Here is a 23807-nt window from a genome sequence, read left to right as displayed (position 1 = left end):
TGGCTTTGTGGCATGGATTAAAGTATTGCCAGGAATTGGGGTTGAATAGCGTCGCAATACAAGGGGATGCACTCAACATTCTTAAAGGCCTTAATTGTACTAAGTGGGATTTAAGTGATATCGGGGGAATCTTAGATGCAGTTCGGATGAAGATGCGAGATTTTGAAATGATCTCTTGGAAACATGTGAAGAGGCGTTTCAATGGAGTGGCTCATAAGCTTGCAAGATCGGCCTTGTCCTTGACTCAAGCTATGTTTTGCAAGGAGGCAGGACCTCCTTGGCTCCATGAGTTAATTACTGCCAGTTGTGTTTGATAGTTTTGTAGAGAGCATTTGTTAGTAAACATAGATGGAAGTTGGATGAAAAGAAAATGAGACAAAAAAAATATATTGGAGGTGTGCACAAGTAATTGGGCAGGTGTAATTATAAAATTTTTGACCTGTTTTTTTTCTGGTACAAAAAAAATTTCTCACCAGTACAAAAATGGAATTTGCCCCTTTATTCAAAAAAAAAAAAATGGAATTTGCCATTCTTCAAAAAAAAAAAAAAAAAAAAAAAGAATTTGCCAAAAAAAGAAAAAAGGAAATCTGCAATTAAGTCCAAAACGATGACTTTGATTTTTGCTCTTGGCGACTAGAGAAGAGAGCGACGCCTTCTCTGAAGATACACACACACAGAGTGAGGGAGATCTCGACTTGGGCATCATCACCGTCCGATCTCATCCTCTATAGCAATTCAAGGTACATTGATCCTCTCTTCTCATTCGTTGTCTTCTTCTTCTAATTTGAGCTATCAATCATTCAATGAACAAATTTCGAAATTCAAGTTTTGATAGAACATGAAACTGGGCACATGATTTGAAAATCATCAACCTTTATCAACTCTATGTCGTTTTGCAAACAAGACTATCTTAATATTGGTTTCCTATGTTCTTTGCTAGATTTGTAGGCTACAAGTTTAGATAAGACGGTATCGTAGTTTTTCCTTCTTTATTCGTAGCATAGGAACGTGTTCCATTTGAAAAAAGATGATGGAAGTTGTTTGTGGCAAGTTGGTACTACTGGAGATGTGAATGAGAATTTGAGTAGAAACGACATTGATTGGGGATATTCTGATGGAAGTGGAGCTGATATCGTTATATTGCGGGAAGCGAAGAAGGTTGCAAATTGAAACAAGGCTAGTTAGGACTACTTTGGGCAGTATTGGGCTTCAATTCCAGATGTGTTTCCGGTATGTATAAAAATCACAGTTCTGGATGGTAATGGCTGGTGGCTTTCAGAAATGTAGAATGCTTACAGGGAGAGAGAGAGAGAAAGAGAACATCTTTCTTGGAAGAATTGACATGTCTATCTGTTTTGTGTGGTTCCAGACGGTGCATTGGTGACTTCATGTAGTGCAGTTTGTTTTTGAAAAATCAAAAGGGGAGATTTACTGAAAGCATGAAGGAATTCAATGATTTCATAGGATACAAATCCATTACTTCTCAACGCGGAGTTTACATGGTCCAGTGAAAGGGAGATGGTAGTTTGGTGTAGGCTAGATGGCTTTTATTTTCTACTTTTGGGGAGGATGATTTATCAAATGTAAGGTAGTTTTTCCTGACTAGTCTTCTCAGATAATTTCCCAGTTTGCTGGATAAAAGTAATGGTAAGTGGAATCCTAGACCATTTAGATTTGAAATGTGGCTGGAGCACCCTTCTATTGGAGGAAACAATGAGAAATGGTGGGGCGAACCAAATGTTCAGGGCTGGGAGGGGTTGAAATTTATGAGAAATTCAAGGAGCTTGAAAGAAAATGAAGAAAGGATTAGGGAAGGGAAACATTTGGTGATGTTGGGAAGGAGAAAGAGGAGGCAAAGGCTATCATTAAGCAGTTGGAATCAGAAGAGATGGACAGAGGGAAGGTATAGGGAAAATTCAAGGGGGAGATTGGTAGAGCTGGCATTTAGAGATGATACCATCTTCTTTGCAAAGGATGATGAACAGACCTCGGCCAATTCAAATTTTGTTTTAGAAAAGCTTTGGTTTGGTTTCAGGGCTGAAAATAAATAAACCTAAGCGATCTTTCTAGGAATAAATACAGATAGCGGAAACATGGAGAGGTTGGCAGCAGAGTTGCTGGTGTCCTAAAAGAAGTTTAAACGATGAGGAGGCAAGTGAAGTAGCAGAATTGCTGGTGTTGTTATAAAGAATTAGTTTGGTGGTTTGAGAATGGATTAGACGAGATGGAAGCTGAAAGCTTCTGGTTCCTTTCCTTGTTAATCTAATTGATGATAATTCAGAACCAAATTTCTTACCTGCTAGTTTTATCTGGAATACCAAGGTTCCACCAAATGTCAAGGTTTTGCGCTGGTGGTACTGCATGGGAGGGTGAATACTTACTTTTGCTTTTCTCCTCACTGGTGTTTCCTGTGCAAGGGAGTTTGGGTTTTTTTTTTTGGTCAAACATTGCTTTTGGCAAGGGAATAATGTCAAAGTCTTTTGGGGTTGCTATATGTTGGCCCGTAATTGGGGTGCTTTGGATGGAAGAACATAGAAGAAAGTTTGAACACTACATAGGTGCAGCAGTGGAGGAACTTTGGGAGAGTAGGATTCTGTTTGCTTTCTGGCTTCTGTTCCAGTGGCTTTGAAAGACTATTGTTCTGCCAGATTAGAAGGCTGCAGTAGGTCTGGATTTTATTTTTTATAGGGGTTTGTGTGAATCCTAGCTGCTGCTGTTGTAATTTTATGAATTTTCTGCCGCTCATCTCTTTTTTGGACCTCTTGTCCACTTTCATTGTATCATTCTCTTGATCAATAAAAATGGTTTCTTTTGGAAAAAATAAAAAGGAAAGTTATTTAGTCTTGTTTCTGTATAATTGATTCAGTATTATGAGAAATGTAAAGCAATTGGATTATCAGCAGACTGCTGGTATGGGAACAGAAGAGATAAAGAAAGATGCGGATGCCAGCAATTGGCAATCTCATTTGGCATATGATCAGTGGGTAGCACTTCCTGTATCTGGTTCACGACCACCAGCTCGCTACAAGGTAGACACATTAATTTTTAATAAAATCTACAAAAAGGGGAACATGTTAAGTCTAGCACCCTTTTCTCCACTTTGGTTCAAAGTTAGGAGCATCTATTTGATTTTTTGTAATTGCATATTCAATTTTTTTATTTTTTATTTTTTTAAGGTACTCATGATATTTATCAGCAATATTTCTAACTGAAAAAGGGAGAAATTACTTGCCTACTAACCAATGCTAATTTTTTTTTCACTTAGCATGCTGCTGTAGTAGTTGATGAAAACTTATATATTGTCGGCGGGAGTCGTAATGGACGGTATCTATCTGATGTTCAGGTAATGTGCAGGCACATCTGCCGTTTAATTTTGAGGTCCACCTTTATGAGTCATTTAATATTGGACTCTTCTTGCAGGTCTTTGACTTTAGAAATTTGTTATGGTCAACTATAAAACTGAATGCAAATTCCAATAATTTTGAAGATAGTGGTCTGCAGGAAGTTGTTCCACCCACTTCTTCTCACAATCTGGTAAGAATTCTTGTTTGTCTATATTCTGTTTTAGTTGACTTTTACGTGTCTCGTGATTAAACATGGTTTTCACTAGCCAGGTTTTAATTATGCTTAACAGGTGAAGTGGGGAAACAAACTTCTGCTGCTTGGTGGGAATTCAAAGAAGTTGTCTGATAAAATAATAGGTTTGTCACTTCACAGACATCTTGTTAGTTCATGGATAATGTAAAACATCTTTCCAGACGTTGATAATCTGATAATGTATATATTTTGTAACTTTAAGAGTCATTTTGTTAGTTCATGAATAATGCAAACCTTGTTTGATCCATTTGACTGTGCACTTAGATGTTGTGTGTATTGTTTAAAACCTAATGCTATGTTACTGAACTTATAGTGTGGTTCATCGATTTGGAAACACACCTCTGTGGCGTCATGGAGACTTCAGGAAAAGTTCCGGTATGATTGGTGAATCCATCCTTTTCCATCTGCTTAGTGATATTAACTGTTTCATTGTTATTCTTATTTTTCTTGTTTTTTAATTAAAATTGGGTGAGTTATGCTTTGCAAACTTTCCATTGGCAAGTGCAATTCATGAAATTTTCTATATTTCATTTAACTATAAATGTTACATCATTGATTTACGATGGCAAAGTGAGTTTATGGAACCACATTGTGCAAAATGACAATGGACCATATGATGACGTCTCAACGTTCTCTAATTTTTCAGCTCCAATATTATTGATCCCTTGTTATGTGATAAGTGAAACATCTTGGTACTTTATATTCCAGGCAGCTCGTGCAGGGCAGTCAACTACACTGGTTGGCTCTAGATTGATAATGTTCGGTGGAGAAGACAGGAGCAGGAAATTGTTGAATGATGTCAATGTTCTTGATTTAGAGACTATGACTTGGGATGTGATGGAGACATCGTAAGTATCTATATGCATTATGTCAAACAACTTATGTATCATGCTTGATTTCTCATTACTTTCTTGAATTATGAATCATGACAGGCAGACTCCTCCAGCTCCCAGATTTGATCACACAGCAGCAGTACATGCAGAACGTTACCTTCTAATTTTTGGTGGCTGTTCACATGCTAGTTTCTTCAATGATCTTCATGTTCTGGACTTGCAAGCTGTAAGTGCTTTATTGATCACATCAAAATTTTGGATACAAACTGTATACATCTCAAATTGTAAACACATAATGACATTCATATAAGTTGTTTTAATACATCATCTTTCACAAGCGAATTTCTGGGGTATAGTATGTTGCAGGGGTTATTTGTGTGTGTGTGTGTTTTTTTTTTGGTGGGGGGGGGGGGGGGGGGTAGCAACCGTTACCATCACATGCTGATACTATTTCCAAATTTATATTTAAAAAAGTCCTACTTCACATAATTATTCCTTTAGGTTGGTTATAAGAGCTCTTAATTGAGTATTTTAAATTTCACTATAACGTGAGGCCTCAAATGAGTGAGCCAAGAATATTTTTTGTTTTTTTTCCCTCTCTCTGTATCCAAATACTTGCGTGATCAGGAGATTTACTTCTGAACAATTATGTGATGAGGAAGAACCAAGTGTCTTTCAGTATACCTTCTTCCATATGCCACACACATCTTGGCCACTAGGCACTTGTCATTGATAGTGTTAGGAGCATGGTTTTGGAAACCTTTCCTTGATACCATCATGGCATGACACGATAACACTTTAAAGTACCCTAGTAGATGTCCCTCATTTGAAGCTAATGCATTTTCCAATGCGTTTTGAGCTGCACAAGTTTAGCAATTAATTGGAGTGTGTGTATGTGTATTTTTTTTGTATCCTTCTCATGATTTGCATCATGTCACAGATGGAGTGGTCCCAGCCACAAATTCAGGGTGATCTTGTAACTCCTAGGGCAGGTCATGCGGGTATAACTATTGATGAAAACTGGTATATAGTTGGCGGTGGAGATAACAAAAATGGTATATTGCTCACTAAATTATATAATGAAAACTCCTTTGTGCTTTTTATCTAGTATTGTGACTTCTAATGTTTTAATAATAAACCTGCTTTGTTAGGTTTTATAATGCAGACTAAATTTTTTTTACAGGTTGCCCAGAAACCCTGGCCTTAAATATGTCTAAGCTAGTGTGGTCAGTGTCAACAATTGTAAAGCAAAGGGATCCACTCGCTAGTGAGGTCTCTACTTTGTTCTATCCTTCAATTTCTTCATTTTGTTCCTTATAAGTCAGAGTTATTGTAAATGTGTATCTTTCAAAAAATACACATTTATAATTCATTTTTTTATTTAGAGATGCCATTTTGTGAAGAAAAGGACAAAAAAAGAAACTATCACTGATTAAGAACACTTGGCATGCTGATTGTGATGAGTTGAAGTTTGAATTTAACAAGTATTGGCAAAACAAGGGTTGTTCTGTACCTTAATTTAGGTTTCGTTATTTCATGTGCATACAGAAGATATATTTATGATAAAAATCATTTTTCTTTCTTTCTTTCAGTTCAGTTGAAAATTGCAGTAAATCTTTCATATTCTTTCAAGCACATATTATATAAGTATGTATGTATGAACTTATGCAAGTCATACAACTATATTTATATTTGTTAGGGTCAAGTCCAGTAATCTATTATATTATGTGTCCCAATTTGTTGCGTAAAAGGTTTAGTCAAGATGTAAGTCGTAAATGAATATTATTTGGGATTGATTCATGCCATCTACTTATTAACATAAATTCTACTATTATAATTATTACTTTAATTAATTAATATAATTTGGGAACAGGGTCTCACTGTCTGCTCCGTGAATATTGATGGAAAGAAGCATTTGGTTGCCTTTGGTGGCTATAATGGGAACTATAGCAACGAGGTATGTTATTTGATGGAAAGAAGCATTTTGTTATTTCATTACTTGAATATCTGCATGGGCTCAATCCTAGTTGCCTATTAGATTACATTTGTGTTGGAACACGGAAAGTCCAGTGGCATTGCTGTTATAACTATCAACTTTCACTCACTCATAATTGAAGTTATGAAAGCTGAAATTTGGATCTGATGGATCTACGTTAAAGCAAAGCAGAACTGGAAATGATGGTTGCAACATGCTAGCAATGTATAATTGGCTTGACATTTTCTTTATTTGCATTTGTGGGTGGAACTTTATTAACAAAACATTGCTTGTCTCTGCTATCAAAAACAGTTGTTTTTTCTACCGTCCATATTTTTTATATTTTTTTATTTTTTATTTTTATAAGTCAGTTACTACAGAAGAGAATGGGCAAATACGTAAACAGTAGATCAGACAAACTGAAAGATATTAGGTATTTTTTTAAAACTCATCTTTTGTTTTGACATTTTCTGAAAAGAAAAAGAAATAACCTCTAAGGTTTGTGTTATGACTGTATGTATATTGATATAGGTATGGGAAAAATTATGAAATAGGGATGTGATTAATGATTATCAATGCCAAAGGAACTATATGTGATTCAAGGGCATATACCTCTCTCCAAAAGGGTACCGGGTGAGGGGAATCTCCCCTGTTTGTGGCCTATTGTTTCTTTAGCACCAACAGGCAGAAGAATAAAAGGTGAAGCAGTCTTGAAGTGCATGCAAGTAGCCTCTGTAATTCTAGAGGGTAGTCTTTACATTAAAAGTTTTGCTTCTATTCTATTAGGTGTCTTTGACCTGTAGGCTTTTGTGACTGAAGAATGGAAAACCAACGTCTTTTTCTGGTGTCTTGGTAACGAAATGGAACCTGGATTTATTTGACACAAGCAAGCTACTGATTGCATATTGTTTTATTCGTTCTCTATACCGGACAAGTTCCTGTCTGAAACTCTTGGTTTATAGTTCCAAATGTTGATGTTTATCATTGTTGTTGCTTGTAATTCACCTGTCTCAAGGATCATATGTGGTGTTTTGCAACACTAAGAATTCTGAATGTGGGGTTCTCTGAGTTCTCTAATATGGCTTATTTGCTGCCCTTCTTTTTAAAGGTTTTTGTTATGAGACCCAAACCAAATGACTCTTCACAACGAAAGATATTCCAGTCACCAGCGGCTGCTGCAGCAGCAGCTTCTGTTACTGCTGCCTATGCCTTGACTAAATCAGAAAAATTGAATTTCACAACAGTACAGTCGAACTCCAAGGGAGCTGAAAATCATCGTTCTGAACAAGATTTCACAATTGACATAGAGGCCCTGAGAGAAGAGAAGGGTGTGCTGGAATTGTCTCTTTCCGAAGTCAGGAAAGAAAATGCTAGGGTCAGCCAGGAGATAGATGAAGTCAACAATACTCACAGTGAGTTGTCCAAGGTATGCCCTTCTGTATACATTTAGTTGGGAAATTTCCTCTGTACTCATCCGTATTGTTTATTTATTTTGGCAAGAGAGATTTTCATACTATCAATCTTCTCTTTCAGGAACTGCAGTCAGTCCAAGGGCAACTTGTAGCTGAGAGATCAAGATGCTTTAAATTGGAGGTAATCTTTGATATAATTTAGTTGGTTTGGGAGATGAAGTCCTTCAACATTATTTATAATTAATTCTATACAGTGGCTAATTACTTGTCCTGTATTGTATTTCTAGGCTCAAATCAGTGAACTACAGAAGATACTAGAATCAGTGCAGTCCATTGAGGATGAGGTACAGGCACTTCGCGGACAGAAATCTGCAATGGAACGGGATATGGAGCTTGCTTCATCTGTTCAGAGACAAGGTTCTGGTGGTGTCTGGAGATGGATTGCTGGTAGTGGTGGCAACGCATAAAACTTGCTCAAAAAGAGCCAAAGAAGTCATAGCCCAAATATTGACATGGGAATCAACTGTCACAGGCACCCAAGAGGCTGTGCCGGAGCTCAGCAGTTGGCATGTTGGAAGAATATAAATGTTGAAGTGTTTGGCGACATTGACGATGGGGGATTTCTCACTTAGACACCACAGGTCACAGTGATGAGAATTACAGTCTAAGCGATGACTATATATTTACATAGTGATAGTTTAAAATCCGCAATCAATTACATGATCATTTTTTTTAATCCTCATATTCTTATTCTTGTTATGTATGATATTGATTTGTTCGTTGGATTCACATGATATAGTGGTTCAAAGTACTTAGATCCTGCGACCCTCATTGGACATTCATATTTTCCAGAGACAATCCAGACTATGTCATTGTAAATAGTCTTTGATTTACAGCATCACAGGATTTGGAAAGGTAACTAGTGGACGATCACTGCATGTTGCAAATTGGATTACAAATAGAGCGCCATTACAACGGTATATTATGTTCTTCACTTCCACATGCATTGTATAGATGGAAATGTTCTTGCTAACAAGTAGGCAACTTTTGATTTTGCAGCATTCTCTGCTTCCTTTACAAGCTAGTGCAAGAACAAAAGAATAACTAAACAAATTGGAAACAACCACAATCTTTACTTATAAAAATTAAGAACAACAGCGAGGCCTATGGTACACTGTCGGCTGGTTCAGCAAAATTTAATTTATATCCAAAATATGATAAACCAGGAAGTTTTGTAAAATGAGTCATCCTCTCTCTCTCTCATACTCTCTAGCAGTCATTTTGAGGCCAATGAGCAATCCCCAGATTTCAGCCTCCAAAATCTGCCCTGTACAATTACTAGCAGGAAACCAATGATCCAATTCTTAGCCCATCAACATTGAGCTTCCACCACCAAACACTAGATCGATTCCACTTTATTGTTATGGTACTTTGAGACTTGGATTCAGTTGCCTCAATTTAGGCTTTGTTCCATTCAGAAATAGCATCGATAATTGTTTTCAAAAGGTTATAAACCATCCAACATTTTCCAATCTGATGTACTTTAATAACTAAAAGTACCAGTGATTTCACTTGCATGCTCAGGTCATAAATCTTCAGAACCTCTCATTGTATGGCTTCAAATCCTGTAAAGTAGTTTACACTAGCTAACCTGTCAGCCTGCTCTCTGCTTACCAATGATCAGAAACTGAAGAGCAACAGCAGACGAGCAGCTACAAACATAAACTAGGGTTTTCCATCTTTGTCTCTTAATATAGAAATTACATATTCGTCTAACTACATACAGGCTTGAATATTCATATAATGATATTTGGTTAGTGGGCAATGTATGTTTTCTCACTAATCGTTAAAATCTATATGAATTGATGCTTGGAATGGAGAAAATTGATCAGTTCTTAGAATAAAACTCGATCAACTGTGTGATTCTAATGACAATGACATGCCTTCTACATGGTACTCGATCTTTCCACATTGAAAATTTTAAGCTTCTTTTTTTTCTTTTTCGACTTGATATCTGTATACAAGGTACTAGTTCTCTTCACTCTCCCATAAATGGATAACCAGACGATCCACCAGACATTTCACTTTCTAAAGGGGCCTCTTTCTCACTATGTTCTACTGAAAGAAGTTGGCCAGCAGGAAAAGGCATTATAGTCTGGAGACCATTTGCTGTTTGCTTTGTAAACTAACAAGTTCCTTCCTCAAGATTTTGCTTGCAGCTGATCTTGGAATGGCAGATATAAACCCTACTTTTCTGACTTTTTTGTAGGGGGCCACCTGAAGTATCCAAGTAGAAAAGTTAAAAGGGTTCTGTCTTAGATTAATGTTACTTCAAAACAGAAGCAACTAGGGGAAGACAGACCTGGCCGGCAACAAATTGAATGACTTGGTCTTCAGTGCTCAGTTCAGTACTAGCTGCTTTCACCACATATGCCATTGGAATTTATCCTGCTTCTTCGTCTTCAACCCTGCATTTTGTTATTATATTAGAAACAATGAGAGAGATGGAGGGGAAAAAAAAAAAAAATAGATCCTAGCAACTCATGGTATGACAGCAGCATCAAGAATTTGAGGATGGCTCAAGAGTATTGACTCCAATTATGCAGGAGCAACCTGTAAAGTGATCCAAAGAGTTAACTAAAAGTGTGAACTGGTTTGGCAATCTATACAAGGAAAGCATTACATTGGTGCTATGAATTGAGTTTTGTACCTGATACCCATTATGCTTGATGAACTCCTTGATACGATCAACAATGTAAAGCAGTCCATCCCTCATCAAAAAAACAAAGATCACCAGTTTTCAACCACCCATCTTCATCAATACTAGCAATGGCTGCTACCACATTCCCCAGATACTCTTTCATTATATTTGGACTCTTCAGCCACAACTCTCCTTCCTTATAAGGTTCCAAAGCCTGTCCAGTTTCAATATCCACAATCTTAGCAGCAAATCTTGGAACCAGATGCCCACATGAGCCGGTGTGTCTTGTTCATTGGAAATAAAGAAAGTTGCTGCCCCGAAACTTTCAGTTAGGCCATACCCCGGCTTCAACTCAACCCAAGGAAACTTCAGTCTGAACTCATCAGCCACTTCTTTGCTCAATGGTGCAGTTCCTGAACTGACCCTCCTCAAGGATGATAGGTCACACCTGATAGGTCACACCAGGCTTGGCCTGCATACTTCACTAGTCCAAGACTCATCGGGGTCACAACGGGTATGTCAACAACCCTTAGTGGACGCTTTGGTGCTCTCCTGACCTAAAAATATCAGAGTTTTATCACAGTTCATATCCAAAAGCGCTCTGTCCTACAAAACAATTTCAAAAAGTGCAATATACCACTGCAATTTATATCCAACAGCTGTCCTAAAAATATCATGTCAACACTATCCACACTGTTATCAAAAACACAGTAGTTTCCAACAAAATCAACCATTTCAATACCAAACACCACATACCATGGTCACATCTTGACCTCTTGCACTTTTTCTCATTTCTCTTCCTCTGCATCACGACAACTTTCTCAAATTAATTGGAAATTGGCTACTCTGAATTTGAGTTTTGGTCTTACCCTTGTAAAATGAGTTTGCCATGGGAGGATATTCAGAAGTTAGGACACTATACAAGCTGTTATATATTTGCAAGTGCAATACTGGGATCAACTCTATATATATAGCTAGATTTAGTAAGTGTTCAATACTGAGTAAAGATGTTATCTTAAACAAAAAGTTGTAAGAAATAAGTGCATACACACACAAGTATATAAAGTAACAACTTCTGATAAGATAAAGCTGGACTAGAGGTCCACAACAGAAACATTTTGATTTTGCTTATGAATATGAAATGCTTGGCGTTCCAAGAACACCAACAGCAAGATCGTAGACCAACTATATGGTAAACTGCATGAGTCAATTAGTCATCAAGTTTTGCTATTTGAATAGAATAGCCAAGTTTTGCTATTTCAATGAGTCATTAAGGCATTCAAAACTGCGATTTACAATTATGAACACGAACGGTTCAGGTTGGACAGATTTGGTTCGTTCATTGATTTAATCTAGTTCGATACCTTAACTATTAATAATTTTGGCTGAAAATTTGCAAAAGTGATATATTCATTAGGACCTAAAAACTGAACGGTCGAGATGTGGATATGCGATCGAAAAATGAGTCTATTCAAGGAAATCCTTAAATTTTAAAATCTAAGGAGCTTCTTATCATATATATATATATATATATATATATATATATATATATATATATATATATATATATATATATATCTGTGTGTGTGTATGTGTGTATAGAACTTTGCTCAGGAACGGAGGTCTGTTCCTAAGCTTAGGAACGGATTTCCAGTTTTTTTTCCCACTTTTCGATCACACATTCACATCTTAACCGTTCAGTTTTTAGGTCCTAATGTATATATCACTTCTGCAAATTTTCAGCCAAATTGATGATCGTTAAGGCATCCAAAACTGTAATTTACACGAACGAACCGAATCTGTCGAACCGGAACGGTTCTTGTACATTGTTGTAAATTACAGCTTTGAATGCCTTAACGATTATCAATTTGGCTGAAATTTTGCAGAGATGATTTATATATTAGGACCTCAAAACTGAACGGTTAAGATTTGAATGTGTGATCGGAAAGTGGGAAAAAATTGAAAATCCGTTCCTAAGCAAAGTTATACACACACACACACACACACACGCACTAGCTTGCAAGCATTCATATAGAATAGAGAAAGGCAAACCTTAAAGCTCCCAACAACAAAATTGTTGTTTTCCATTGATGTGCGCAACATACTGTGTAACCGCAAACGCTCAAGCCACGGCTTACATGTAGCATATCTTCCATCTTTCTTCTTTAGAATGTCCAACACCACATACAAGCTATCTCTCTCAACAATATCAAAACCATCCTTCTGCTTAGTACCAAACCACTCTACAGTGAGGTTGTAGAGCACTACACCTGGGTGTTGAACTGGTTCACCTTGGGCGAAAAGTGGCAGACATGCAACATTATCTTTGATCTTGATATTTTCGAGAGTCAGTTTTCCTATAGGACTAGAAATACTCATTCTGCTCAACATGCCATCAACGATATCCCTAAATTAATAACAAAAAACTAAGATAGGATTGAGCAATGATATCCCTAAATCATGAACAAAAAATTAAGATAAGATTGAGAACACAAATACGGGTTCAGGTTAAGGGTTTAGGGTTTTACCCGTATAACAACTAGTAAGGTCTCCTTAGCTTCTTGAATTTCTTATCTTCGTGAGGCCATTCCCTCCACAATTCATCTTTTTTGTGGAAGCTCATGTATTCTTGAAGAGAAGGCTCTAAAATCGATGCTAGGCCATCCAACTTTACAGATTCACAGTCGGGTATCATCGTTGATATGAATTGGAGGAGAAAAGAAATTGAATCGGTGGAGAAAAGAATGGGATTCTCGAAAGAAAGGTTGGGACCTTTCCTTCCTGTGTTGTCCCAATATTGGGGGAGAAAGTGGTTCACTTCCTTTCGGGGCTAGGGGTGTTATTTTTTTTTTTGGTGAACAGCTAGGGGTGTTATTAAATATTAATGGAATTTCAATATCTTTGATAAAATAAAAAATAGAATAAAATTATTAAAGAGAAAACAAGTTGAAGAGCAATTACACTATTTTAGATTTGAAAAATACTAGAAATCCCAAGAATTTGTATCAAAATAGAATCCCAAATGACATGACACGTGCCATATCACCACCCTCTTTGCAAAATTATGATAGGTTTTAATGCGATGTTTTAATAGTTATTTCCTCATATTTTACTTAGTTATTTCCTTAAATAAATCAATTTTAATAAAGTTTCTATTTTTAGGTACCAAGGAGCTAGCAAATGGAGAAGAAATGAGCTTAAAAGCAAATGAGAAGCAAGGGAACGTTGAGAACGACAAAAACAAGGCACGAGGGCTGCAGAAATGAGCTGAAATGAAGAAATGAAGTTTTCCTGGTCCAGCCAGGAAATCCTGATCCAACAAGGAAATCCTGGTCCGATTAGGAAACCCAGTCAAAGTAGGAATCCTGAGTCAACTAGGAAACATATGATCGGAGAAATGAAGACAAATGGCTAAAAATGTAGAGACCTAGTTGGATTAGGAAACCTACTCCTACCAGGAAAAGGAATCCTAATGACACAAGGAGTCCCAGTTGAACTAGGAGAGCAAGAGAAGATTCTGGAAAGATCAAGAATGTTTCATATGAAGAATCTTTGTTTGATTAGGAGTTCTGAAGACATGAGGAGTCCTGATGGGGCTAGGAAACCTGAGGGCACTAGGAGACTATGCTGCTTAAAGATTACTCAAGAAGCTCAAGAATATTTTAGAAACTTGGAATATTGCGGCAAATTAAGAGACCTAAGTATACTAGGGTTTCTTGGACGCAAAAGGAGTGAATTTTAAGTGAAATAATTATTTTTGCCGTGAGATATATAAGGGGGTGTAAAAAGTGACGTGTTGGGACTAAAAATATGTCCAGATACATTCCTGGAGAATTTCAAGGGATTACAACAAGCAGAAGGGTTGAAAACAGATCCAGATACATTCCTTGAAGTCCACATTCATTCTTGGCCAAAATTGAAGAGATAAATCAGAAATTCCTAAGATATGTACATAATATATATATTCTTAGAATTATCAAAGGAAGTTTGCAAATTCTTATACATCAAGTTTGCATTATTGAGTGATCTAGCTTCCCCCCATTTATAACTTCTAGATATTATTTATGTGGAACCCCCTTTTAAAAAATGGGAGCTCTCGCTCTCTCCTCTCTGCGGCGGCTAACCCTAGGGTTTTGCCGTCCGATTTCCTTCGCCTGCGACGCTAGCGTTCGTGGGTTCTGGCTGGCGAGCCCTGTGGATTCGTGGATCTCCCCTTTTCAACCTTCTAGTTGCTGCACCATAATCTCGTCGGCTTGGCGACGGGACTTACCCCCTTCGGGTTTTGCCCGTGCTGGTGCTTGTCTCTGTCGCAGCGATGGTGATGGGCGGTGCCCGTGGTCTGGTGGACCCGAACCAGACATGGGATCCGGGTTCTAGCAAGTGGTGGCTGGGTCTGATCCGGTCTATGGCGGCGGCAGTGCGTTGGGTTGTCTGGCCTCATGGTGTTCCTCGATCGGTTCCCAGATCGGCGATCTTCGTGGGCTGGTGGTGGCTCCGAGTTCTAGGAAGCGACAATCACCCGGTGAGGACGAAAGTCGCGGCGGGTGATGGAGATGGTGTACTCCGACGGTGGCCTGACTTAGTGTGGCGGCGTCGGGATGGTGGTCTGGGTGCCCTGAGAATTCCTTCAGGGGCTTGGGCTTGGTCCGACTTTCTGGTGTCATGGGCTGCTCTAGGGCCTGGTGGTTCGGGGTGGGCTGTGTTGGTTAGGCCCGCTCACTTTTGGGCCCGTATTTAGGATCCAGGTGGATTGGGGACTAAGTGTATTAGGCTCTCAATATATTGGAGTATGCCTTTGACTGTGTTCGGGGCATTCTCTAGTAGCGTCAGGTTACTGGTCACTGGTTACTTAGAGCTTCACTCTAAAGTAACATTATGTTAGAATCTCTAGGGTTTTACTTTAGGGTTTCTATTCATGGCTCAATTCTGTCGTAGCCGGGAAATCCGGTGAGTCATTTTGTAATGTTACCTACATTTACATTCAATGGATTGACGTCCCCCTTGGGTTTCAAAAAAAAAACTTCTAGATATTGTGCATATTATTCACTTTTCCGAATTCCTGTTTGTTTTCATTCTAGTGTTAATTATACATTAAACTGTTGTTCTGCGTGATGTGATTTTATTTGTCAGTCATCAATAAGGCATTTATTATTTTCAGAGGGCCAGCCTGAAAGTATTGAAAACATGGTTCGATCTTATGTTGAGAAGGTAATAAATTATGAAGTCATAAAGCCACACAAACACAGTCATACATGCATGCACAATTATAGAAGTTATGGAGTGTACACATTGAAAAAAAAGAAAAAAGAAAAAAAAAAGCACAATAATCTTGAGGTCAGATGGACTGAAACATGCAATTATCGTTGATTAAAGGAATTATTTTCACTGTGCATTTGAATTTTTTTTTTAGCAAATAATGTAATTTCTCTTTCTCACTTGTTATGTGCTTTAGTTTTATGACTTTATCATAATACCGTTATTTTGCTTTCAGTATACTACGAGACATTAGACAGCTAAAGCTTAAGTTGTTAGGGAATTGATCACTGATTATGTCAACCTAACATGTATATATTAAACTCCTTGGTTTCAGCACTGTGAAGGGAAATATATTACAACATTAACATAGAGATCAGCTAGACAAGTGTTCTACCATCTTTTTTCTCATTATCTGTTATGATCAAGTCATTTGGTATAGAGTGCAAATAGGGTTTCCTATTCTTGGTGGCATCTGTGTATTTCCATCTATTCCATCTTATTTTTCACATGATGAACATCAATTGTGTTCTGATTGGTGATTTTGTGCTTATTGTAGCCTAATAGCATCATACTAGCAATATCTCCAGCCAACCAATCGCTACATCTGATGCTACCGAACTTGCATGGGAAGTGGATGCAGCAGGTATACCCTGTTTAATTACTTGTTAGAGTAAACCGTTTCCCTTGCTTGTGGACTGTCCTACAGTTAATTTGTCTCATGCACTTATATTATAACTTGCACACAGGTGAACGAACGTTTGGGGTGATGACAAAGCTTGATTTGATGGGCAAAGGAACTAATATTATGGATGGGCAAAGGAACTTGCATTACCCGTCAGTGGAATTGGTTTATTTCTTTCACGAAAAAAAAAAAATCATCTATAATAGTACTCTGACTATAACTTTGTGCTTGATTTTGTATGTTAGGTTTGCAGCTTAACAAGTGCTCTTTCAGTGATAAAGAGATTAATGATTTTGATGTTTGTGACTCATAGGAATTGAGACGGTTTCCGACTCTGCAAGCTGAAATAGCTGCTGCAGCTAATGAAGCATTGGAAAGGTTCCGTGATGAGAGTAAGAAGGCAGCTCTGCGCTTAGTGGACATGGAATCCTCATACTTGACTGTGCATCTCTTTCGAAGACTTCCACAGGAAGTGGAGTAACCAGTTGGCCCAGGAGGAAGACCAGGAAACCCGGGAGGATATCCAGCTGGCAATGCTGCTGTGGACCGCTATTCAGAGGGTCACTTTCAGAGGATATATAGGATCGAACAAGTTGTCATGCTTTGGGACGGGGGTGGTGAATTCTAGTTTTATTAATTGTTTGATTATATTTGCTGTATTTATCTTTTGTATATCTGTAATACGTATGTAATGTATTCTGTTGCTCATAAAGTTTTTCCCTAATTGAATACAATAATAGCCACTAGATATCAATGATGCACGGTGAAGATTCCTCCTGAATCCAGAACCCAATTGCAAGGAAATAGTAGCATGCAGCAAGTATAACCTGGGAAACCGCAGCTGCACAGACGACTCCTCCAACCACTTCCCTAAATCTCATTTTCTCATTCCTTGTTTATTTGATATATTCTTAAATCTTTTTTTCACTCGGGCTCTCCGATAATTAAAGAGAGGTTATCAAAAGGGATTGTATTGGGTCCTACCTATGTGTTATCTACAACTAATTAACTGGGATTATGCAAACACGATTTAAAAATGGTGTCCGGTTCTTTTGCCTGCTATTGTACATTTGTACGTCTTGAGCTCTTTTGGTCTAGTGACACTGCTACATCTCCAGATGCAAGATTTGGCAACTCTTTTGGTGCCTGTAAAATTTATGCCACTGGAAGCTGCCAGCCTAGCACTCGAATAATTCTACTGCGAGGAAATGCTTCATCTTTGTATCGACTCAGAGTCAGAGGTTTGGTGATCCATGTCCAAGAATCAGCTAAGCATTGTTGGTTGATGCACAATTTGCATGATGCTAGATTGCAAAGTGTACATAATTCGGATCATCTACTACATAGACGAATCCATTGCCATTTGATACATGTCGAGTGTTACCTAGGGGTCATCATTTGGCCCGCGGGCCTAAAAGCCCATGGGCGCCCGCCCGGCCCGGCCCGCAGCAAAGCCCATCTCGGCCCTGCCCATTGGGCACGAGGCAGGGCTAGGGCGGAGGGTTCAAAGCCCAGGCCCGGCCCGCGGCCCGGCCCGTTATATGCCCATTAAAGCCCGCCCGGCCCGGCCTTATAAGCCCACCCGAAAGCCCATTCAATTCTTGTATTAATATCTTTTTATGTAGTTATATTGAACTAATTATTGCATTAGGTCATATGTTTTTTTAATTTTGTATTTTATTTTGGTCAATCATTAACATATCATAATTTTTTCATGCTTTTTGTATTTTTTTTAACAAAATATTATGACATATAAATATAATGGGCTCGGCCCTGCCCACCCAAAAAAGCCCGGCCCTAAAAAGCCCGTAAGGCCCAGGGCCCATGGGCGGCCCTGGGCCTTGATTTTTAAGAGAAGCCCGGCCCTGCCCGGCCCGAAAAATAAAAAAAATATGTTTTGGCCCTGCCCGGCCCGGCCCGAGCCCATTAATTTTGGGCCCTGCCCATTGACGACCCCTAGTGTTACCTATAGTCTATACCACTAGGACCAGGGCCCATCCTTCTATAATTACTATTTCTGAGTAGCATATGCAGGAAATATTGAATTTGTAAACAGATCCTAGGGTAAAATAGTTGAATTCGGGATTTAATCCATGCAATCTTAGCAAAAAAGACAACAAAAAGATCAATACATAGAAGCTCAACCTGATTTGCATGATTTGTTGATGAGGACATCATAGCCAAACCTTTTAAGGTTTATGAGCGAAAGAAATGGAAAAGGAGAGCAGCTAGTCATTCCCTTTCCATATGGTTTAATTAATTGCTTTCATTCTAGAAGTCTCTAGGCAGGTGTCTTTCAGTTTCAGTTTGGGTCAGTTTCAGTGTGGAATTTTAAGGTTTCTTTATTATTTCAGTTTCAGTTAGGAGTTTAAATTCCTTTATTAGGTCTTTTATGCTTCAGTTTTGTGAAGTGTAACAGCCCTAGCTATGAAAGAGTCTTTAATGCTAGTTAATATGAGCTATCTGCTCAAATATAAATAAGTGTAAGTGCCAAGTGGCCAGATATGTCGTGATGAATAAAAATTTCAAAGTGTTTCTGAGTTTTCCAGAGATTGGAGTGTTGGTGTGAAGCCTTGTGTGTGAGTGAGAAACTTGGGAGGGAATCCTAGTTCTTAGCTTTCACTTTCTACCCTACAAACTTGTGTGTTAAAGCCCTATACCTTAGAGTTTGTTGATCCTGGTGCCTAGGCAGTGATTATACTGCATCAGTTTTGGTATCAGAGCTGGACAAGCTCTGGTGTCTCCTAGCTCCATCCAGAAGAAACTTCATTTAGCCATGGACCTTGAAACTTTGGCTAAAACGATAGAAGGTTTAGCCGCCCAAATTGGTCATCTTGAGACCAGATTACAAGATCAGGCAGTTGCTTTTGACCGTCGTTTGGCAGAGATTGAAGCTTCCATCTACAATGAAGAAGAAAGTGTACGTGGGGGGCCGAGGGTGCAACCTAGAAGGAATGTTCGCAGACAAAATGTTCGACGTAACAATGGGCAAGATGGACATGATCCTGAAGAAAAAGCACTGAAGTCTATGAAGATTGAAGCTCCTAGTTTTGATGGCCAGCTGAATGCAAAGGTTTTCTTGGATTGGTTATTAGACATGGATCATTATTTTGAATGGTATGAGTTGTCTGAAGATCGCAGGATAAGGTTTGCAAAGATGAAGTTGGTGGGCAAGGCTCGAGATTGGTGGTCTAATGTGGAAAGACGAATTGCGAGAGATGGTGAAGAACCTATTGCTTATTGGGATGAGATGAAAGAAAGGCTGAAGGAGAAGTATGTTCCTTTGTCTTACAAGGAACGCTTGCTTGACCAATGGCAATCTCTTCGTCAAGGAAGCATGACAGCTGCTGATTATATTGATAAGTTTGAAGAATTTATGGTGAGATGTAACATCACCGAAGACCCATCAGTAACTCTTGCTCGTTTCAGGACAGGTCTTCGTCCAGAACTTCAAAGAGAACTGATTCCTCATGATGTATATTCATTAGAGCGAGCTTATCAATTAGTGCTGGAATTGGAGCGCTACTTGAAGACCCCTACAACCCCTGTGTACAAGCGGTTTGATCAGCGGAACTCTGAGTTTCGTCCTAGCACCTCTGGAACAAAACCGTCTCCATTCTCTAAGGGCTCCAATACTTCCAATTCGCTGGTGAAAGCTGAAAAAGGAAAGGGATTACAATCTGGTATGCGAGGAAAGGGATCTGTAAGGTGCTATAGATGTCAAGGTTATGGTCACTATGCTGGTCAATGCCCAACTAAAGAGCAAACTCGAAGTTTGTTTGCAGCAAGCACAGAAGAAGAGGCTGATGCTCAAGGAGAATTGGAGGAAGAAGTTTATGAGCCTGAAATTCCAGCTACTGATGATGATTTGGAGGGTGAACCTATAGACATTGTTCAACCAAGAATGGCTGTGGTTAGATGCACTTTGACTCAACCTAAGAGTACTGAAGATTGGCGGAGAACAAACATTTTTCACACTTATGTTAAGTGTGGAGACAAAAGTTATAAAGTCATCATTGACAATGGAAGCTGCATCAATGTTGTCTCCCCTCAAACCATCTCTAAATTGGGTTTGACCGCTGCTGATCATCCTCAACCTTATCGTGTGGCATGGATTGACAAGTCTTCCATTCCCGTGACACAGCGATGTCAAGTTCCTATTCAGTTTTCATCTTACAAGGATACTGTTTGGTGTGATGTGGTGCCGATGGACGTGGGACACATTCTTTTGGGCAGACCATGGTTGTATGATCAGGATGTAACCATTTCGGGCCGTGCCAACTCATGCTCCTTTATTCATGAAGGAAAGCACATCAAGTTGAACCCGATCCAGCCCAGATCAGTCCCCCAACCAACACTTAGCAAAGGATGGCAGCAATCAAAATCCCTTAATATCATCAGTCCAAGACACTTTGCAAGGGAGACAACAGGTGATTCTGTTATTTTTATATTGATTGCAAAGGAATCTCACCCTTTGACTAGTTTGGAGTTGCCCCCGGATGTGAAATCAATCCTTGAACAGTTTACTGATGTATTTGCCGAGGACCTTCCAAATGAACTTCCTCCTCTCCGGGATATTCAACATGCAATTGATCTGGTCCCTGGAGCAACATTACCTAATTTACCACATTATCGGATGAATCCAACCGAGCATGCAGAATTGAAAAGGTAGGTTGATGAGCTTCTTGCAAAAGGGTTCATTCGAGAGAGCCTTAGCCCATGTGCTGTTCCTGCCCTTCTCACACCAAAAAAGGATGGCTCTTGGAGAATGTGTGTGGATAGCCGAGCCATCAACAAAATCACAGTCAAATATCGGTTTCCAATACCGAGACTTGATGACATGCTGGACATGATGGCAGGAGCTACTATCTTTTCTAAGATTGATTTGAAAAGTGGTTATCACCAGATCCGCATCAGACCTGGAGATGAATGGAAAACCGCCTTTAAGACAAAGGATGGTTTGTATGAATGGTTAGTCATGCCATTTGGACTAACTAACGCACCCAGCACCTTCATGAGAGTTATGACACAAGTTTTGAGGCCGTTCATGGGTAAGTTCTTGGTTGTCTATTTTGACGATATTTTAATTTATAGCACATCCAAAGAGCAGCACCTTAATCACTTGAAGCAAGTTTGCACAGCTCTTAGAAGAGAGAAGTCGTTTGCAAACCTTAAAAAGTGCTCATTCATGTCCAATGAAGTTATCTTTTTGGGATTTGTTGTGTCGTCAAAGGGAATGCAAGCAGATCCAGAGAAAGTCAAGGCTATTGCTGATTGGGCAGAACCAAAAAACATACATGAGGTGCGTAGTTTTCATGGATTGGCTACCTTTTATCGTTGATTCATTGCTGGGTTCAGTTGTATCATGGCTCCCATTACTAATTGCATAAAGAAAGGGGAGTTTCGGTGGACAAATGCTGCTGCAAAGGCATTTCAGGAGATCAAAACCAGAATGATTAATGCTCCTGTTATGCGCCTTCCTGATTTCACAAAACCTTTTGAGGTTACATGTGATGCTTCAGGTGTTGGAATTGGTGGAGTTCTAAGTCAAGAGGGGCATCCTATTGCATATTTCAGCGAGAAGTTGAATGAAGCCAAGCAGAAGTACTCTACCTATGACAAAGAATTTTATGCAGTGGTTCAATCCTTGCGGTATTGGAGACATTACTTGCTGCCACAAGAATTTGTCTTGTATTCTGATCATGAGGCTCTGCGATATCTCAATTCGCAAAAGAGATTAAACCCACGACATGCAAAATGGGCTGAATTTATTCAAGAGTATACTTTTGTGCTGAAGCATAAATCTGGAGTGGAGAATAAAGTAGCATATGCTCTTAGCCGCAGGAACTCACTTTTATACACTATGAGTGTGGAAGTGGTTGGATTCGATAATCTGAAAGAAGAGTATTTGAGTTGTCCAGACTTTGGAAGAATATATTCAGCTCTCTTGGAAAAGCAATCCAAAAGCACTGAGTTTGTTCTACAAGATGGGTTTCTTTTCAAAGGAACCAAACTTTGTATTCCTTGCACGTCGGTGAGAGACTTCCTAATTTTAGAGCTACATGCTGGTGGGATCGCTGGACATTTTGGGAGAGACAAAACCATTGCTCTTGTGGAGGATCGCTTCTATTGGCCTAGTCTCAAACGCGATGTTGCTAAAGTTGTTGAACGATGCCGTACTTGTCAGTTGGCAAAACACAAAAGGAAAAACACAGGGTTATACACCCCGCGCCTGTCCCACATACTCCTTGGCAAGATATTAGCATGGATTTTGTGCTTGGGTTGCCTAAGACTACACAACGACATGATTCCATTTTTGTGGTTGTGGATCGTTTTTCTAAAATGGCTCATTTCCTTCCTTGTTCTAAGACATTTGATGCTTCTGAAGTGGCCAAGCTTTTCATGGATGAGGTTGTTCAGTTGCATGGTTTGCCTAAAACTATAGTGTCTGATCGTGATGTTCGGTTCATGAGTTATTTTTGGAAGACTTTGTGGCACATATTGGGCACCAAACTCAAGTTTTCATCTGCTTACCATCCGCAAACAGATGGGCAAACTGAAGTGGTGAATAGAAGTTTGGGAAATCTGCTGCGAAGTTTGGTTGGTGAACATATCAGGTCTTGGGATTCAATTTTACCTATTGCTGAGTTTGCATATAATAATTCAGTTAACCGGACTATACGCATGAGTCCCTTTGAAGCTGTTTATGGTCACAAGCCCAGAGCTCCAATAGATCTCATTCCCATGACGGTTTCACATAGGCCATCACAGTCAGCTAATGAATTTGCAAGTCATATTCATGAGCTGCATACTGAGATTAATCGTCGGATTAACAGGAGCAATGAGCAATATAAAAAGGCTGCTGATGTACATCGAGCATTCAAGGAATTTTCAGTGGGAGACTTTGTCATGGTTCGAGTTAGACCTGAACGTTTCTCTAAAGGGAAGGCAAAGAAGTTACAAGCTCGCAGCATTGGACCTTTTAAAGTATTGCAGAAGGTTGGAACCAATGCATATGTGTTAGAACTCCCTCCAAAAATGGGAATCAGTTCTACTTTTAATGTGGAGGACTTACTGCTCTATAGAGAACGTATGGTGCCTGTGTTGCCATTTTCTTCTGAATTTTCACCAATCACCCCACCTTTGCCTCGTTCTAAAGTTCCTAAGAGAGATGTAGTGGAAAACATTATGGATGAGCAGGTTGTTTCGACAAGACAAGGTGGCTACCAGAAGTACCTAATTAAATGGAAGGACAGACCAGATTCTGACAACACTTGGGTAACTAAGGAGGAGCTGCAGCGCATCGATCCAGATATTCTGGAAAGATACTACAGCTTTATCTCACCGGAGG

The 23807-nt window shown here is 39.0% G+C and overlaps 1 protein-coding gene and 1 pseudogene across 3 annotated transcripts; both read left to right on the top strand.

The window, feature by feature from the left end:
- The first annotated feature begins 587 nt into the window (after positions 1-587).
- LOC133715450 (acyl-CoA-binding domain-containing protein 4) lies at positions 588-8632 on the top strand. Of its 3 annotated transcripts, none has more exons than XM_062141950.1 (14): positions 588-740; positions 2904-3029; positions 3266-3343; positions 3421-3534; positions 3635-3701; positions 3911-3972; positions 4306-4445; positions 4530-4656; positions 5371-5485; positions 5614-5702; positions 6304-6387; positions 7514-7831; positions 7939-7998; positions 8105-8632. In XM_062141950.1, the coding sequence occupies exons 2-14, from the start codon at positions 2913-2915 to the stop codon at positions 8282-8284; spliced, it is 1551 nt and encodes a 516-aa protein (XP_061997934.1). In that variant the 5' UTR covers positions 588-740; positions 2904-2912; the 3' UTR covers positions 8285-8632. The 3 variants fall into 3 exon arrangements, with proteins under 3 accessions (XP_061997934.1, XP_061997932.1, XP_061997935.1); XM_062141948.1 differs by having other exon boundaries at positions 592-740; positions 2867-3029; XM_062141951.1 differs by having other exon boundaries at positions 609-740; positions 2901-3029.
- Positions 8633-19232: 10600 nt separating this feature from the next.
- Positions 19233-21797, top strand: LOC133716357 (uncharacterized; annotated as a pseudogene).
- The last annotated feature ends 2010 nt before the right edge of the window (positions 21798-23807 follow it).

Source organism: Rosa rugosa, chromosome 6, assembly GCF_958449725.1.
Source record: "Rosa rugosa chromosome 6, drRosRugo1.1, whole genome shotgun sequence".
NCBI lineage: Eukaryota > Viridiplantae > Streptophyta > Magnoliopsida > Rosales > Rosaceae > Rosa > Rosa rugosa.
This window is presented reverse-complemented; position numbering and strand designations above follow the sequence as displayed.

What these genes read in the sequence shown, in the direction of transcription:
- LOC133715450 (XM_062141948.1), top strand. Translation starts at nt 2,871, where the DNA reads ATGAGAAATGTAAAGCAATTGGATTATCAGCAGACTGCTGGTATGGGA. An exon ending in GGTATCTATCTGATGTTCAG is followed by an intron (nt 3,344 to 3,420) that starts GTAATGTGCAGG and finishes CTCTTCTTGCAG; the next exon opens with GTCTTTGACTTTAGAAATTT. An exon ending in AGACTTCAGGAAAAGTTCCG is followed by an intron (nt 3,973 to 4,305) that starts GTATGATTGGTG and finishes TTTATATTCCAG; the next exon opens with GCAGCTCGTGCAGGGCAGTC.